Source organism: Myxocyprinus asiaticus, chromosome 16, assembly GCF_019703515.2.
Source record: "Myxocyprinus asiaticus isolate MX2 ecotype Aquarium Trade chromosome 16, UBuf_Myxa_2, whole genome shotgun sequence".
Lineage (NCBI taxonomy): Eukaryota > Metazoa > Chordata > Actinopteri > Cypriniformes > Catostomidae > Myxocyprinus > Myxocyprinus asiaticus.
Genome location: NC_059359.1, coordinates 2525001 through 2540816, shown reverse-complemented (window position 1 = coordinate 2540816; position 15816 = coordinate 2525001). Strand labels below are relative to the sequence as shown.

General features: G+C 38.1%; 1 protein-coding gene across 5 annotated transcripts in view; it reads right to left on the bottom strand.

Annotated features, from left to right (window-relative positions):
• Positions 1–10636, bottom strand: part of LOC127453594 (E3 ubiquitin-protein ligase UBR5-like) — an 82707-nt gene extending 72071 nt beyond the window's left edge. For all 5 annotated transcript variants that reach the window (XM_051720065.1, XM_051720066.1, XM_051720068.1 and 2 more), the window contains exon 1: positions 10415–10636. In XM_051720065.1, the coding sequence (XP_051576025.1) occupies positions 10415–10476 (62 nt within the window). In that variant the 5' untranslated portion in view covers positions 10477–10636. The remainder of the gene's footprint in view (positions 1–10414) is intronic.
• Between the last annotated feature and the right edge of the window lie 5180 nt (positions 10637–15816).

Below are 15816 nucleotides of genomic sequence, written 5' to 3'. Positions count from 1 at the left end.
TGTGACTCTACCCTCCCTAGCAACCGGGCCAATTTGGTTGCTTAGGAGACCTGGCTGGAGTCACTCAGCACACCCTGGATTCGAACTCGTGACTCCAGGGGTGGCAGTTAGCATCAATACTCAGGCCCTTAATCATATTTAATCAAACTACACATTGATCACTTAAGACATTACAGATATTAGTTTCATTTTTTTAATAAATTTTTTTGTTAATGCATGATTTCCTGTAAAGCTGCTTTGAAACGATGTGTGTTGTGAAAAGCGCTATACAAATAAAAATGACTTGATTTTTGTGAAGTGCACCAGTCCCTCCTGCAGCAAATCACCCCCACAACATGATGCTGCCACCCCCATGATTCACAGTTGGGATGGTGTTCTTCAGCTTGCAAGCCTCATCCTTTTTCCTCCAAACATAACTGATGGTCATTATGGCCAAACTGTTCAATTTTTGTTTCATCAGACCAGAGGATATTTCTCCAGAAATTAAGATCTTTGTCCCCAAGTGCACTTGCAAACTGTAGTCTGGCTTTTTTATGGCAGTTTTGGAGCAGTGGATACTTGCTGAGCAGCCTTTCAGGTTATGTCGATATAGGACTCGTTTTACTGTGGATATAGATACTTGTCTATCTGTTTCCTCCAGCATCCTCACAAGGTCCTTTGCTGTTGTTCTGGGATTGATTTCCACTTTTCGCACCAAACTGCATTCATCTTCAGGAGACAGAATGCGTCTCCTTCCTGAGCAGTATGACGGCTGCGTGGTCCCATGTAGGGCTGGGTGATCGGACGATGTAATCTGATATCGACAATGTCTTACAAAGATCCCGATTGCGAACAGATGATGATATAGATATAGATGACAATATAGGGAAATGGCAAAACCATGGATCTGGGAAGTCGCCAAATATATTAAACAGTGGCCAGGGTGTGAAACTAGCACGAAGCTGAGTGCAATTTGAATTTAGAAATGTCTTATGTTTTTCGTGTTTCAATAAATGAATTAAATTAAGCAAATCAATAAAGCAAAAAAATATTACTGACCCTTGGCAGGGGGGGTTGACGATGTAATCAGATATCACGATATTTAAAATATATTTGACATATCGCCCAGCCCTAGTCCCATGGTGTTTATACTTGTGTACTATTGTTTGTACAGATGAATGTGGTACCTTCAGGCGTCTGGAAATTGCTCCCAAGGATGAACCAGACTTGTGGAGGTCCACGATTGTTTTTCTGAGGTCTTGCCTGATTTCTTTTGATTTTCCCATGATGTCAAGCAAAGAGGCACTGAGTTTGAAGGTAGGCCTTAAAATAAATCCACAGGTACACCTCCTATCAGAAGCTAATTGGATAATTGTCTAAAATCTTGACATCCAATCCTCAGTATTGCATCCAACTCGAGGGTGAATGGGAAAAAGTCACCAAGGGCGACGATGATCCACGGGAGGGGCGTATCATTCCGTCACAACTGGTATAATAAATTGTGCATCTTTAACTCCGATTACGCTCAGATCTGTTGGCTGCCATTGGACGTTCCTATTTCTACCATTCATTTCAATAGAAGTGGCCCGTCTCTGCTAAATAGTCTCTGTTTTGACAAGCAGGAAATGTCCATGGAACAATGACGTCACTTGATGTCACCAATGAACAGTCCTTGAAATTGTCTATAAAAAGAATAACCTTGCTATTAAAATGTATAAAGAAGGGAGGTTGTAATGCAGCTCAAGTGTTTTAATCATTAATCTGGAACCAGACTTTATTAGCATGTTGCCTTATAATGCAGCTGCCTATGTAGACAGTAAACAAGGCAGCTCAGTAGGTTTTGGAACCAAGCCACAGTCCGTCTTGGCATGCATGACACAAAACCAGCAACATCACCAGAAAAATAAGCGATCCAAGAACAAATAACCTAACTTTTGGTTTCATAACATTTCCTGATTAGACTCACTTTCATAAGGAACAAATAAAAACAGCTATCTGCCTTTTTCGAAATTCCCTATAACACAGTATATAGTGCAGTCCCCTTTCCAATAATTAATAGTTATCCTCTGTCTAACATGCATTTTAGTTCTGCTCTTTTAAGACATCAGAAGCGCTGTCATGGCATGATAAAGTGTGGGGAATACTGGCACAGTGTTGTAAGACAACAAACTTGATTGAGCAGTTAAGAACGATGCAGTGTAAGAGGTATGGCAAATATGAAATGTTTGTGTACAGTTAATGTGGCATCTCACACGACATGCAAAGGGAACAGCGCGAGCTGTGAAACAGTCCTTGTTATCGTTCATGGCTGCAGCTTCTCAGTCTCCGCCGGGTATAGACACCTCAGAAATAACACGAGTTACATGATGTGGTGTAATTCAAATATCTTTATTAAAGGTGCAGTATGTAACAACTTTCATGTAATATTCGCCTTTTTTTTGCCAATGTGTGAATGGCTTGTAACGCAACTTAAATGAGCCCTTCCTGGACTTCCTAGGTTGCCTATAGACTTATTTTCACGCGAAGGGAGCGGGTTGGTTTTGCCGGGAAAATCCAAAGGATGTGACGTTTATGCGCGCTCCCGAGAGCCTTGCCTCAGTGCTTCTCTTCTGCTATTCAACAGCGACAACAGACTTCAACACTAAGTAACGTTATCTTAGAGATGGAATCCAACAAACGTCCAGCTCCCAGCACAACACCGACTCCTATACAAACTCTGAGTAAGCCAAAAAAACAAAAAACATTTATCTACTGAATCCCATCTGGCTAAGCGGGAACGTGATCGTGGTCGAGTGAAAACTAGAGTGAACGTCGGCAGGGCATTTGATTCCTGGAGGGATCTACGTTAAGTTTTGAATTGGCGTTCTTCTTATTGGACAGGTAAGCTTACATAACTGCAAAGCATGTAAAATATAGTGCCATAAGGATTGATCCGTGTCATTTTAGCTAACTTGATCTTGCCTGCTAACGCTGACGAATTGCAAGCTACCTTGCTTCGTAACTTTGAAATAATTTCAACGATCTTCTCTTTATACTAAAAGTCAGGTATACAGGATAAATTTAAGCAAATACGCTGGTTTCTTGATCGTAGTACAACATATGACATACAAAACAATTGTGCAACAGTAAACTGTCTGGTATAGTTCAGTAGTATGTAGCTGTGTGTGTGTATCAGTATGCTACGTTAGCTGATAAGTAGTTTTAGTTTAGTCTCAAAGTTTGTAGTAAAACAACCATAAATGTGTAATTTTAATTATGCTACCTCATCTGTCAGCATGATGCCGGTGAATCACGTTCAGTCTCTTTGTACGTTACATCATTGTTTTGGCCGAAGCTCGCTCGCATCCCTATGGAGTGTGTGCACGAGAGCGAGCAACAGGTAGCTGCAGTTCACTTAATGGCCACAGGTGTCACTAATAACAAGGATTTCTGAATCTTACATACTGCACCTTTAAATATCTCACGATTAAATGGTATTAACAATAGTAGTCCAGTAACATGCGCTCTTTCTGCACTTTCCTTTCATCTCTTGCCCTCACAGAGCAAAAAGTGAAAAATGAACTATTAATACAATCATCCAACTAAATGAAATGCCGTTTTAAACTTATTTTTTTTAATCAGCAAAAACTACGCAATGTGATATTACTGGGAAGAGGAAAATTCAACTAATAGTGACAGTGTGCAGAAAGCTTACATATAACCAGTTATGACAAAGATCCTGATAAAAGATGAAATGATCAGTATCGGCCGATCAGGTGACATTAAGATCGGTGATCATATTGGCTGTAAAAATCCTGATCAGCGCATCGCTACTCATTTCCTGTCGGTGTTGCTGAAGAGAAGCCTTCATGTCATGGCTCATTATAGCAGGACATATCAGTGAACAATAAATGAAAGGAAGACTGGATGTGCAAGCTGATGACTTGTTTAAGTCTGGGGATGAAAGATTGTGATAATGAGGGAAACCTAAACAAAGTGGTGAGAAATGCAAGAATATGATAAATAGTATCTTACAAAAACATAAGAACTGATGCATTTAGCCTTAGGAACTGGTGGAAATGATTTCCATGTTGCATCAATATATAAGCACTTCAAGTAAACACAAAACATCACTGATAACCCATTTCACATCCATAATGTTTTTCCTAGTGAAATTTCAGTAGTACATACAAATGACAATAGCCAAATCACACTGTTCATGTGTTACACTTGCTATAGTTTACTTCCATGATGTTTCTTCTTGAAATAGCAATGTCGAATGTAAATCAAGTCAATCACTGAAACAACAATGCCACCTTGAGTAAGAAATAGCATGTACAGTTTACATACACCAAGTTAACTGTGCCTTTAAGCAGCCTGGAAAATTCCAGAAAATGATGTCAAGCCTTTAGACAATTAGCCAGTTAGCTTCTGATAGGAGGTGAACTGAATTGGAGGTGTACCTGTGGATGTATTTTAAGGCCTACATTCGAACTCAGTGACTCTTTCCTTGACATCATGGGAAAATCAAAAGAAATCAGCCAAGACCTCAGAAAAAACAATTGTGGACCTCCACAAGTCTGGTTCATCCTTGGGAGCAATTTCCAAACGCCTGAAGGTACCACGTTCACCTGTACAAACAATAGTACACAAGTATAAACACCATGGGACCACGCAGCCATCATACCGCTCAGGAAGGAGACGCATTCTGTCTCCTAGAGATGAACAAAGTTTGGTGAGAAAAGTGCAAATCAATGCCAGAACAACAGCAAAGGACCTTGTGAAGATGCTGGAGGAAACAGGTAGACAAGTATCTATATCCACAGTAAAGCGCGTCCTATATCGACATAACCTGAAAGGCTGCTCAGTAAGGAAGAAGCCACTGCTCCAAAACCGCCATAAAAAAGCCAGACTACAGTTTGCAAGTGCACATGGGGACAAAGATCTTACTTTCTGGAGAAATGTCCTCTGGTCTGATGAAACAAAAATTTAACTTTTTGGCCATAATGACCATTGTTATGTTTGGAGGGAAAAGGATGAGGCTTGCGAGCCGAAGAACACCATCGCAACCGTGAAGCATGGGGGTGGCAGCATCATATTGTTTGGGAGCTTTGCTGCAGGAAGGACTGGTGCACTTCACAAAATAGATGGCATCATGAGGTAGGAAAATTATGTGGTTATATTGAAGCAACATCTCAAGACATCAGCCAGGAAATTAAAGCTCTGTGCAAATGGGTCTTCCAAATGGACAATGTCCCCAAGCATACCTTCAAAGTTGTGGCAAAATGGCTTAAGGACAATAAAGTCAAGGTATTGGAGTGGCCATCACAAAGCCCTGACCTCAATCCGATAGAACATTTGTGGGCAGAACTGAAAAAGTGTGTGCGAGCAAGGAGGCCTACAAACCTGACTCAGTTACACCAGTTCTGTCTGGAGCAATGGGCCAAAATTCCAGCAACTTATTGTAAGAAGCTTGTGGAAGACTACCCAAAACATTTGACCCAAGTTAAACAATTTAAAGGCAATGCTACCAAATACTAACAAAGTGTATGTAAACTTCTGACCCACTGGGAATGTGATGAAAGAAATAAAAGCTGAAATAAATAATTAAAATAAAGTAGTGATCCTAACTGACCTAAGACAGGGAATGTTTCTATGATTAAATGTCAGGAATTGACTTCAACTGTATATTATATATGTGTACACTCATATGGAAAACTGATAATTCACTTTTGACACACCAGGGCTCCAGACTAAAAAAAGATTACTGAAACATTAAAGAGCCAAATGGCTGTTTTTAGTCACCAAATCACAGAATTGCTCGAATTAGATTGCTGTTCAGAAACAAGATAGAAAGCCAAAGAAAAGACAACTGATAACTCATTAATTGGAGGTTTAATAAACAGTATAAATAATTGAGAAGTAGGGCTGAAATGATTAGTCGACATTATCGATAATAGCACATTATAATTAGCATATTTTTGCTGTGGAATCGAAATTGTTATCAAGAACCGTGAAATTTCACTGGTATCGGTACCAACTACTGAAATTTTGGTACAGTGACAACACTACGCAGCATGGATGCACTAAAGAAACCGAGAGATTCTTGATGTCTGCTGAACTGGAACATTAACCCTGTGAAATGCACATTGAAAACCATATCGTCACATCCCCAATAAAGAACTAATGATAAATAATAGGGGTGGGAATCACAGGGTAACTGGCGATACGATACAACATCGATCTCTAGGTCACAATACAATATTATTGCGATTATTTATTTTTGGTGTACTGCGATTCAAAACTATGATATATTGCGATATTTCACTCAATGTTTCTCATTCGTCTTCATCGCCAAATGCATTGTTAAATTAACCCTTGTGTGTCCTTCGGGACATTTGTCTTTTTCATTTTGGTTTTTTTGATCATTTTGGCTATGTTAATGCCAACGGCATAAATTTTGCCCAAAGTGTGTATTTTGAGAGGAATTTTGATATTTCAACCTCAGTTCCTATAATACATCTATAATACACTGTGTACACAAAATAGTTACACTCAGGATCTTCAGGACAAAAATATCCCCATTGAAACCCATTAAAACTGCAATATTTGACCCCAGTGCCATTAAAGCATAAAATCATGAATTCTATGGTATTATACTTTCATTCCAGAGCCCTGACTTCAAAATGTACATTTTAATATTTTCCACCAGATGGCGCCATTTTTTCTCATGTTTAGCCTATGGAGCAAGTACATGCTTTTTTCCTATTTTCTGTAGGGCTGCCCCCTAATAGTCGACCAAACCTTATTCGATGAGAAGAGTCTTGGTCGACCAAGTTTTGATTGGTCGGTTGGTTGCAGAAAAAAAAAAAAAAAAAAACACAGGAAACTGACGAACACCAGTATTACCGCTGGTTGGACGGTAGGTGGTACTATGGGGTAATTTTTGTTAAGCAGGGTTAGGGTTAAGCCTACACAATAAAGCAAGACACAGATTTCACACTTATTTTGTATTTATTTTAACTAAAAATTCAAATTAAACTGGAAAAAAATTGTGCAATTAAAATGTGTGACGTTCAACTTTTTGAAAGATGGCTTTACAACAGTTGTGATGGGCAACATCTCTTTGGAAACTAACTAACCTACTTCATCTGTGCATTCTCTACCGGTTGGGTATTTCGTTGTCTAGGAAAATACATCTTGTGTGTGAATATATTATATCACAATATTCAATTACATCGGCAACCCCCGGGTTGAGGGATCGGTGAATATTCTTGCTTTAGTGATTTTGCACTGAAAATTAAATTCATTTATTTAAAAAATGAAAAACTTAAATCAAATACATTTCTAAATTCAAACTGCACTCCAAATGAAACGAAAACGCAATTAAATTAATGAAGTAATCAAAACAAATAAGTAACCACCTTTCCATTTACCGTCAGGCAAGAATCCATCTAAACATGCAGGTGGAAAATTACTTACACAAATGAAGACATAAAAACAATTATTAATGTAAAAATAATAATTATAATGATGATAAATCACTGAATTATAAATCATGGTTCGAGGTGAATGTGTTTTTGTATTATTTATGTTTTAATCACAGATGTATAGGCTGCAGAGTTGTGGTCACAATGAACTGCTCTGTGGAAATAAAGTGAACTGAACTCAAAGCACCTCCTGAGCTGAGACGTCTGAGGTCATTTGCAGCACTCATAGACAAACTGTTCTTGCACAAAAAAAAAAATTTCGAAGACAGAAACATAGAAAGAGTGAGAACCTTTTACATGCACGTGTTCCACGAGACTGCATGCCTCCATACAAACAGCATCATATATGCGCATAGATGGCTTTTCTGTCATCTGTTCTTAATAATATAATAAAGTGTGTTTCTTCAAGCGTGTGTCTGTATGTCTACGAGCAAATTATTTGTAACACTAATTTGATAATAATAAATACATGGGAAAACGAGCCAAATATCGTCTTGACATCAGCTATTGGTGATCACTCTGACCATCCTCGATCCCAGAGATCATCGTCTGTCGGCACAACCCTAATGTGCATTTCTCTCTATAAATAAACAAAATGTTCAGAGAGTCTCCTTGCTGGTTTTTCCGACACATTTAGAATCATTACCGCTTTGGCAGTGTCGCTGCAGCGTGCTTTGTGCGTTTGCTTGTAAAATTTATATTGTAAATGCTCATTATTATGGTTTAGTATTTCTCTGTAATGTAGAACAGTGTGAGCAATGTTACTTATAACATTCTCAGCCCTGAAACTCAAACCATTTTCTGATAATTAAAGTAATTAAATTAATATCAAACGTGCGACTAGTCGACTAATGGCTTAAACTAATGACTACTAGTCGACTAGGAAAATCTTTGGTCGGGGGCAGCCCTAATTTTCTGTTTGCTGTATTATAGAGCAATACAGGACAACTGAATAAATGATGCAGCTACAATTGTGTGGGTGTGTTGGTATGGATGTCAGAGTGTGTTTTGTATGTGTGTATTGAGAAGTGTGTGTGTGTGTATGTAAAAAAAACAACAGTGGCATTATGTAAACAAACTGGCATTTAAAGGGTTAAAATCCTGGAAATGAATGAATATTTGGTAGTTATGATCAGGACTGATGTTGGCTAAAAAAATTCTCATTGAAAGTTTAAAATAATATTAATGTAATATTATTATGGCAGTTTTTTGACACAGACATTTTTGTCCTCTAAGGACCCCTGAGTTATTTATTGACGCACAAGGATTAATATAAAAGTGGCAGTTTACAAAACAAGGCCAGTTTATTTCCTAATATCTATGTATAATGCAAAGCCGTAAGCATATAAGACCATAATGGCTCCCTATTTCTGTGGTTAGGGCAATGTAGCTAGTCTTTCAAAAAATATAGTATTTATGAATACATAAGTAGCCTAAACACTATAAAAACATTATTACAACACAGTTTCAATACACAAAAGTATAACAGATTTCACCTAAAAGTTTGAACTATTTTATATACTAACATTTTTGTCAAAACACCTCAGTGAATCTTATTACTGTAAAATCATAATAAATGTTAGTAATGGAGGGTGATTGTGTAAATCATGATAACTGCACTTCGGCAAAAATGATCCCATCATCACAATATTAATTTGGAAAAAATATATATAAATAATATTAACGATGGGGGCCTGGGTAGCTCAGCGAGTATTGACGCTGACTACCACACCTGAAGTCGCGAGTTCGAATCCAGGGCGTGCTGTGTGACTCCAGCCAGGTCTCCTAAGCAACCAAATTTGCCCGGTTGCTAGGGAGGGTAGAGTCACATGGGTTAACCTCCTTGTGGTTGCTATAATGTGGTTCTCACTCTCGGTGGGGCACGTGGCGAGTTGTGCGTGGATGCCGTGGAGAATAGCGTGAAGCCTCCACACACGCTACGTCTCCGCGGTAATGCCCTCAACAAGTCACGGAGATTCGTCCTCCGCCACCCGGATCGAGGCGAGTCACTACGCCCCCATGAGGACTTAGAGCGCACTAGGAATTGGACATTCCAAATTGGGGAGAAAAAATTATAATAATAATAATAATAATATTGATATTTATTACCAATATCACAATACTTTAACATACTGATTTTTTCCCACCCCTAATAAATAACGATCAAATCAAATTTGTATAAATACTTCCGTAATTTTCCAAGTTCAAAGATCCCCTATATAATTAATAACAGTATTCGCTGAAAGAGCATTTCTTTCATACTATTTGTGAGCAAAATGGACATTATAATATATATGAATTATACCCAAATTAATTGGAAGTGAATCAGGATATCGCAATATATCGTGGGATATCGCGATATATCGTGACATATCGAATCGTGACGTGTATCGCAATACCCCACCGTGAGGTGGCTGGCGATGACCAGCACTAGCAATTAGGCAAAACATTTCCTAAACTGAGGGCATAAGCACTTTAAGGGATCTTTCTTGGTTTCATATACCAAAGTGGTATGCTTCAGACCTGCATGAAAAAAACACCGTACACTAGGACAAGGACAAGACTTTCCCAACACCCATTTTGTCCAAGGATGCTTTCAATGTTACAGGCCATCAGCCGACCACATGTGGATTCATCATGCGGCTGTCATTAGCCATAACAGTCCAAACACCAACCAAAACACTCACTTCTCACAATCTATTTAACATACGAATATTACACTGAACACACACGCCTTTATTAGAGTTGTAAAGTCATATATTTACCGCTGTTCCCTCTCTTTTTCACCTCCCCATCCCCCAACCCGCATTGTGTCTCCAGTCACCCGGGCCTCGTTATTTTTAGACCCAAATGTCCAACCTTGAGCGTTTGCAACAGCTCTTAGATACTTCATATTTTTCATTAAGATCCTTTAAAAGACGTTTGACCTCATATCTTGATTTCAAGCTCTTGTTTTATATAAATACCTGTCATTAAGCTGATCTTCGGTCCCGGGTAACGGGTGAACCACGAAGTGAATGGACGTCATGGGTTCGGTCCCGGTTAAAAACTATCTTTTCTTTACGGGTTAGGTGTGAAAAGTGTTTCTAATGTGAATCCCTTCGCCGACAAAAAAACAGACAGGCTGAAACATACAATCGCCTCATCCACATGCGGCCATCTTACGTCGGTTTAAGCTTCTTTGGGTCTGTTAGAGAGGAACAGCATGTAACGGCGACGCTGATTGGTTCATGGAGGGCATGTGTCGTGGACGCGGATTGGTGGAGAGGCATAAAGGCCGGGAAAAGGGGCGGTCTTCTAGGTCTTTTCCCATGTGACAGCGTTGTGTGTGTTTGCTAGGGATGGGCGATACCACTTATGTTCTTTTCGATCAGATACCAATAAGTACAACATCGTTAGGGTTGCCACATTTGAAGTTTTAAAATAAGGGTCACGGCCCCTAACCACATCCTCCACAGTTTTAGCAATAAATGCGTTGAGTTAATATGCGTTATTAATAAAAATTGTATATCCTTTCTTATATGCTAAAATGAGAACTTTCCTTACCCATGACTTATAAAAAAAATAAAAAAATACATCATTTATATGTTAAAAATACATTTAATATTATATATACTTCTTTATCTTGGATGGTTTATATATATATATATATAATTTTCACTTATTTTATTTGCTTATTTTTTTACTTCACCTGTCCTTGTCTTTATGATTGTATTCATACATTGTTTGATTTTATTGAACATTTATATAGAAAAAAACTCCACAGTTTTACCACCACTTGTGGACTTTTCAGACGGTCCCTTACCACTCCCTCCACAGTATTACCGCATTTTAGCACAATGTGTGGGCTTTTCAGACTGTCCCTTGCCCACTGTAGGCAAATTTTCCAACTTATATTAATGTTAAATTGGCGATCTGGAACGATTTCTCCGTGACACCATCTGACCAGCTTAAATATGGGACAAATCGCGTCCCATCATTTTATCTTTAAATACGGGATGATCCCGTATTTTACGGGACAGGTGGCAACCCTAAATATTGTCGATACCGATACCAATACCAATTCTTCTATTAGATAGTTTTTTTGTTTTTTTTTCTTGGGATTTAATGGGTAATTTAAAATATTATTTTTAGTCATAATTCAAGTAATATATATATATATATATATATATATATATATATATATATATATATATATATATATTTTTTTTTTTTTTTTTTTACATTTGTAAGTCTAAACAGAAAATTATTAGACTTCTGTTTTGTTTACCCTTACTACAATATTACCAGTGTTGGGTGTAATGCATTACTAAGTAATTAATTACTGTCATAAAATTACTTTTTCACTGGAAAATGTAAAGTAAGGGATTACTCAAAAGTTTTCAGTAATTTAATTACAGTTACTTCTGATGTAATTGCGTTAAATACTGTATAGACTATAGAACAATTCTATATGAAATTTAAAATAGAAATTTAACGTCTAATGTTAAAATATGTTTTCTAATGTAACGCAGCCCCCTTAAATTCTTTGGCCAGCTCATGAATAATTTATTTGAAAGAATTAAAAGAACAGTTTCATGTCTATCCTTGTATTTTTCAGCTGGTCGAGGTCGATTAGGGTTTTCGAAAATAATTAGTAATAAGTAATGCAATTACTTTTCAGCCAGAGTAATTAGTACAGTAATCTAATTACACTGTAGAAGATGTAATTAGTAGTTAGTAATTAATTACTTTTTTAGAGTAACTTACCCAACAAAACCATAGTTTTAACTATAACTATAACTATTTATTTAAATGACTTATTAACAACAATTACACACAAACTCATAAGAAATGTCACCTTTAGATATGTTGTTATTTTAGCGTGAATTTACTCCAGAAGTTGTTTCTTTGATTTTCTCTCATTACCTCTACAAGGCACTGACTCCTCTTGTTTGAGCGAGTCTTGTGACGGCGAAGCGCTTGTCTGCTTGTGTCTTTCAGCATGTTAAGATGAGCGGAAGAAGAAACAGTTTCCATCCTGCACAAGTATTTGCTAATAAAGCCTAATCCTTTTTATTTCACTTTGAAGCTTATAATTATTGTTCATGTTCATGGTAACCAAATGATAACATCCCTAGTTTAAAAAATTGTTAGAATCTATATTTTTGTGTGTGGATCAATATTTTTGATACAACATCAGTATTGGAAGTATCGATAGTTTAGGATCGATCCTTCCATCCCTAGTGTTTGTTGTTTTGTGATTGTAGTATGATCATGGTGCTGTATAAAAAAAAAAATAGTATCTTGGAGGATATTTGGTGATGCGTGATTTTAACACACAATAGGCTTTCTATGTGTGCTATTGACTGGCGTGCTCAGATGTGTCATATTTCTAATGCACAAAGTGTGCAGGTTAATTGACCCACTGAGGCTGACTCATGGTGTTTTGCTTTATTTCTAAACCCATAGGAATAAAGCAATGATGTCATACCCACCTACTGCTCAAACACACACCTTTTTTCAAATCGTAGTAAGGGCGACACTCACAAAAACATGACCAGGTCATATTATACACCAAAATCTAAATATAGCTGCAAGCAGCAATTAACAGAGATCACGCTTTTAAGGCTTTTAAGTACATAAGCATCCGATATTACATATTAAATAAACAGTCCATTTGCACCTAAAACAACGATAAAGTGCCTACATTTTCAGAACCATCAGGTTAGGTAGCACAAAGACGTGGCATTTTTTTACATTCCTGACTGTTATAGCGCCACCAAGAGGCAGAGGTGCAAAAAAATTTTTTCATGTGTCCTCAGATTGACATCCTACTTAAGTGGCTTAAATTTGGTGATAATATCGAGGTCTGAGTAGCTCAGCGAGTATTGACGCTGACTACCACCCCTGGAGTCACGAATTTGAATCCACGGCGTGCTGAGTGACTCCAGCCAGGTCTCCTAAGCAACCAAATTGGCCCGGTTGCTAGGGAGTGTAGAGTCACATGGGGTAACCTCCTCGTGGTCGCTATAATGTGGTTCGCTCTCGGTGGGGCGCGTGGTGAGTTGTGTGGATGCCACAGAGAATCCACACACGCTACGTCTCTGCGGTAACACGCTCAACAAGCCACGTGATAAGATGCACGGATTGACGGTCTCAGACGCGGAGGCAAATGAGATTCATCCTCCTCCACCCGGATTGAGTCGAGTCACTACGCCACCACGAGGACTTAGAGCACATTGGGCATTCTAAATTGGGGAGAAAAAGGGGAGAAAAAAAATGGTGATAATATCTCATTGTGTTCAAGAGTTATAACCATTTAAGTAAATGTAGCTATGCCCTTTTTGTACTTTTTTGCGTACAGTTTCGATGATGAATCGAATCGTAAATTGGACCAACATTTCCATAGTTAGGGCCATTTATATATTTTTATTTATTATAGCTCCACCAAGAGGTAGAGATGTGCAAGTTGTTGTGTGTCGTCAGATTGACCCCATACATATGTGTACCAATTTTGGTGATAATATCTCATTCCTTTCAAGAGTTATAACCATTTTAGTAAAAGTGGACATGCCCGCTATGTACGTTTTGGCGTACCTTTGCGACGATGAATCGAACGTTTAAACATTTTTTTGATAATGATTTATATTGGGACACCAGAGAACCTTTCTGCACTGATTTGTTTCCAATCAGGCGAACGGCCTAGGACTAGTTAAAATAGCTGCTAAAAGTTGATTGGTTGATGGCGGCCATGTTGTTCAAGATATGTGACTGTCCTCATAGACCTTGATGGAAACTTGGACAAAGACAATGCATGCAAAATTTCAAGTCGATCGGACCAACGGTTCCAAAGTTAGAGCCATTTATAGATTATTTATTTATTATAGCGCCACCAAGAGGTAGAGATGCGCAAGTTTTTGTGTGTCGTTAGATTTACCCCATACATATGTGTACCAATTTCGGTGATAATATCTCATTCCGTTCAAGAGTTATAACCGTTTTTGTAAAAGTGTCCACGCCTGCTACGTTCGTTTTGGCGTACCTTTGCGACGATGAATCGAAAGTTCAAACTTTTTTTTGATAATTATTAATATTGGTAATATTGTGCTGTTGTTCAATTATCATCCCACAGGAACTGAAATTGAAACTTCTATAACCAATAAAGAGTAGCTAATACTCCAATATATAGGGATGCCATGTTGATCATTCTTTACATAATGTCACGATATTACACTACAGTGTGAGAGACTGGTTTATTTAGTCAGCAATGAATAAAAATCACACTAGTTGTCTAGATAATCTAGTGTAAGAATCACAGGCAACCACATTAAATTCATCATGACACACCAAGGGCGTAGATTTGGCTTGAACTTTGAGGGGGTTGCAACATGAAGCATTTACAAGTTTCCATTGATCATGGTATAAATATTGGGGGGGGGGGGGTTGTACTTGCTTGTTTATTATTATTTGTATGACTTTCTGTAAGTCATCAAATACAAACGTCTCTTTTATGCTCCAAAAACGGCAGCTGTAAGCCCCAAATAGCCAAAAACGTTATATCTGCTTTTACCTTAGGAGGTTTTCTAAAAAAAAAATGAGCCATTTTTTACTTGTCTGTGAGCTTGCTTGGCTGAATAATCCAATGTTATATCTTAGATGTCCAGAACAAAATATGCCATCCAGCAGGAAAAGCATGCAAAAAATATCATCAGAAAAATATTTTTTTAGATTATTGATGATATAATGATTACACATCAATGCAAAGGGGAGGATCTCAGCTTTCTAATGACCCCTAGATTGAGCTTCTAGTCCACTCAGAGGCCGAGATATTCAATGAAACAACGAAGGTGGTGCCTGAACTGAAAATTAGACTGAATGTCTATGGACGAGCACATCTGTGAGGGCTAAAATGTGTTATGGCACTTTTCCACTACACGTTACGGTTCGACTCGACTCGACTCTGCTCGCTTTACTTTTCTGAGCTAGTTTTTCCACTGCAGTTTAGTGCCGCCTCAACATGGGTGGGATTATAGGCTGATCGTTATAGTTGTGCCGCCTCTACTGCTGTGACATCATCTTAAACGCGACACAAACATTACTGACCATAAACAATAACACCACCGCTAGCTGTTAGCTACTAGCTCATTGTGCTGCATAAAGCAGTTGTTGCATGGTGATTTTACACAAGTGTAACAGTCAAATTGGCCTGGTTGTTTTAGAAGCAAGTTTTCCAGTAGCTGGTCAACTAAATAAAGTGAAGCTTTCAAGCAGAATATAAAGTTAACGTAACAAAACGTACTATCCTCCATCGTGGACTCCAACAATGCCGAGTCCAGGGCACTCTCCCTCCCATTGCTCGCCGGTCCATTTGGTCGAACCACTTCCA